This window comes from Cebus imitator, unplaced genomic scaffold, assembly GCF_001604975.1.
Source record: "Cebus imitator isolate Cc_AM_T3 unplaced genomic scaffold, Cebus_imitator-1.0 Scaffold331, whole genome shotgun sequence".
Classification (NCBI taxonomy): Eukaryota; Metazoa; Chordata; class Mammalia; order Primates; family Cebidae; genus Cebus; species Cebus imitator.
Genome location: NW_016107646.1, coordinates 39,327 through 42,661, shown reverse-complemented (window position 1 = coordinate 42,661; position 3,335 = coordinate 39,327). Strand labels below are relative to the sequence as shown.

The 3,335-nt window shown below is 45.1% G+C and overlaps 1 protein-coding gene across 1 annotated transcript in view; it reads right to left on the bottom strand.

The window, feature by feature from the left end:
• Positions 1 to 1,593: 1,593 nt before the first annotated feature.
• The window catches only part of LOC108286868 (lysosomal-associated transmembrane protein 4B-like), a 28,550-nt gene continuing 26,808 nt past the window's right edge, over positions 1,594 to 3,335 (bottom strand). The window contains exon 3 of the mRNA XM_017504983.2: positions 1,594 to 2,807. Coding sequence (XP_017360472.1) covers positions 2,730 to 2,807 — 78 coding nt within the window. The 3' untranslated portion in view covers positions 1,594 to 2,729. The remainder of the gene's footprint in view (positions 2,808 to 3,335) is intronic.

Sequence of the window (3,335 nt, the reverse complement as noted above, 5' to 3'; positions counted from 1 at the left end):
AGCAAACAGACTTGAAAAACTGAGGGAATAACTGTTTGTTTCTCTGTGGACAACAAAATAGGAACAAGGGGCTAGATATCAAAATGGATTTGAAATACACTGAAGAGGGATTCATCTGGATTAGCAATGAGACAAATAGATAGTGAACTGCTAAGGCACGTAATGTGCTCTGCTAAGCGGTCATTTTAATCCAACATCACAACCTTCCCATAGTGGAGACAATTCCTTACTCTACAGAGGTAAATATGGAGGCAGCTCTTGACCTTAGCCTGGGTTATGCGACAAGTCAGGAAAAGCCAGCCTCACACCACCATAAGGGATCTCTAAGAATGAAGGGATATCTGAGTCTATGGTGCTGCATGAACAAGATCAGCAGTCTTGTTTCCTCTCCAAGAACCCTATGTGGACTCTGAAAATCAGCACTTCCTTCCATTTGACCATGCATAATTTTTCTTTTTTTTTTTTTTCCCCTGAGATGGAGTCTGGCTCTATTGCCCAGGCTGGAGTGTGACGGTGCAGTCTCAGTTCACTGCAACCTCCACCTCCTGAGTTCAAATTATTCTCCTGCCTCAGCTTCCCAACTAGCTGACATTACAGGTATGTACCACCACACCCAGATAATTTTCGTATTTTTAGTAGAAACGGGGTTTTGCCGTGTTGGTCGGTTGGACTGGTTTTGAACACCTGACCTCAGGTGATAAACCCACCTCAGCCTACCAAAGTGTTGGGATTACAGGCGTGAGCCATTGAGGATTGCCTGACCATGTACCATTTTTCATACTGCAAAAATGATTAGGCAAAGAGCTATAAAATCATGGGGAACAACATGCAATTAACTGTGATTTCCTATGTGCCTTCCCCAGGGATCGTAAACTACCTGATAGGCCTTTCCCATTCTTTGTTGTGAGACAAGGTCTCAGTCTGTCACCCAGGCTGGAGTACAAGTAGCATAATCATGGCCACAGTTCACTGCTGCCTCAACCTCCTGGACTCAAGCTATCCTCCCATCTGAGCCTCCTGAGTAGCTGAGACTACAGGAACATGCCATCGGGCCCAGTTAATTTTTACACTTTGCATAGAGATGAAGTCTCACTGTGTTGGCCAGGCTGGTCTCTAACTCCTGGGCTCAACTGATCCTCTTGCCTTGTTCTTCCAAGATGTTGGGATTATGGGCATGAGCGGCTGCCCCAGCAACCACTCCATTCCCAATAACTTGTGTTGAATGCCAATGAGATACACCAAAAAATAATAACTTAGGCTGATTCCTTGGGATAAAAATCCCCCTTCCCTCTCTTATTTTAATCTCCCTTGGAATGTAGCAAAATCTTAACTGCTTATTAAAAGTGCATATGGACATAAAGCAATCATATGCAAAACAGCTGAACACATGGTTAGGAATGTTGGAAGCTCGAGTCTGTTTGTCCTCCATTCCTCTTGGCCTAAGATGCTGATTTTATCAGCACTGGGATATTAAAACCACTGTGTGTAAATCAAACCATAAAGCCTACTCCTTAGGCTGAACTGTGTGCATCCGCCTGGCCACATGTGGGAGGGAAAGGCCTCAGACACAATCAGCAGAGAGTCACAAGGTCATCTTGGATGTGGGCAAATCTCTTTTTAATTGCAAAAGACTTCATTTATAGCACATTCAATAATGAACCAACGGGAGAGTTGCTGACTTTGGAACATATGAATATATAAAAATCCCTTGCAGTTCAGGTAGTCAAGATAATAAGCGCATACAAGGAAAGCAACCTTCAATTTTCTGAAAACGTTTACATTTTAAAAGGTCACTAGGTATACTTGGAAGTTCAAAGCGGTAGAATGTACCTTGGAGGGAAAGGAGGAGGAAAACCCTTTTCCATGTTGTCAGGCAAATGTATATCAAATACATCCCAATTCCACTTGGTAAAGTCAGCTGGATGACCTCCTTGAACCAGGCTGGGGCAGAACACTTAGTGAAAGCGGGCCCTGGGTCGGGATGTGAATCCAGGAGAGGAGCAGCAGATCCCATGCAGCGCCAAGCACACCCGTCCCATCCTCTAACACAGACGAGCACGTCACCCCGTGTCCCTGGACCCAGATGCACGAGACAGTCATCAGATGGTTACTGCTCCCACAGCCTAGCGCTTTCTAATAGTCTTGATTTAGGCCATGGAGAAAAATCCTTCACCACCAAGTGCAAACCGTCATTGAACTTAAGTCATGAGGGATGCTATGGGGCAAATTCTTGTAAATACATATATAAGGACTTCTATTTACCTAATTAGAACAATGATGACACAATTGACATTCCTGTTTTCATAAGGGTTTGTTCTCTACACTGGAATGGCTTAAGAAAAAGTTGTCTACTTTTGGTTTTATTTTACACTTTCAAAATAGAGGGAGTAGAGAGAAAAAGTGTGACTAACTGCCTGACTTTGGAGCCCAGCAGGTACAAAAGCGAACTTCTCTGACTCTGGGTCCATCAGACTTGGGGGAAGTTTCAGTGCCTAGGGAAGGTTAGTGAAGCCCATTACACCCCAAATCCTAAGGAAAGAATTCTACAACTCATCTATCACCGCGTTCTAGCAAAGGATATGCTGAAAAGTACAGGTTTCAACCTAACATCTAAATTTTTAAAAGTAGCATTTCAGCAACAAACAAGCTCAGAGAGCTCGTCACAAAAGTGAAATAACAGAACCACTGCTCAGATGTCAAAAAAGTCAAGCTGCTGCCCTCAGCTCCACTTAGGCAGACACATAAGGTGGCGGCGGCTCCTTGGCAGCACCATTCACAGTGGCATCATCATACGGGGGTAGCAGCACCTGAGAAGAAAGAGGGACGGTAAGTTAGTGTTTAAAGAGCACGCACATTCCGCGAGGTTTAGCTGTCACTGAACTTTTATGCAACTAAACACGTTCCACAACTCGTACCGAGTTCAATTTTTTAGTAAGTGGATAGCCTTCATTAAAAGACCTTCTGAAACCTTCAAGAAACAAATGGAGAGAGACTCTCAAGCCCTGAGTTTTTCTAACCTTGTCCATGTGTACCTGGATGGCCAGAGGGCTTTGACTCTATTAATAAAGAAATGGGGACGATCCAAGATGGCCGTTTAGGAACAGCTCAGGTTCGCAGCTCCCAGTGAAAGCACAGAGGGTGAGTGGACGCCACATTTTTATTGCCCACAGACTAGGAAATTACCGGGCGGAGGTGCTCCACAGTCACCAGCATGGCTGTTTTGCCCCGCGCGGCTGCTTTGTCGGCGCCCCGGAGCTGCGGTTCTCCGTACAAAATATACCGGTCCGGGGGCCCTTTTGGCTGGCAATTGGAGCCACGGGAAGTTGCCCATACGC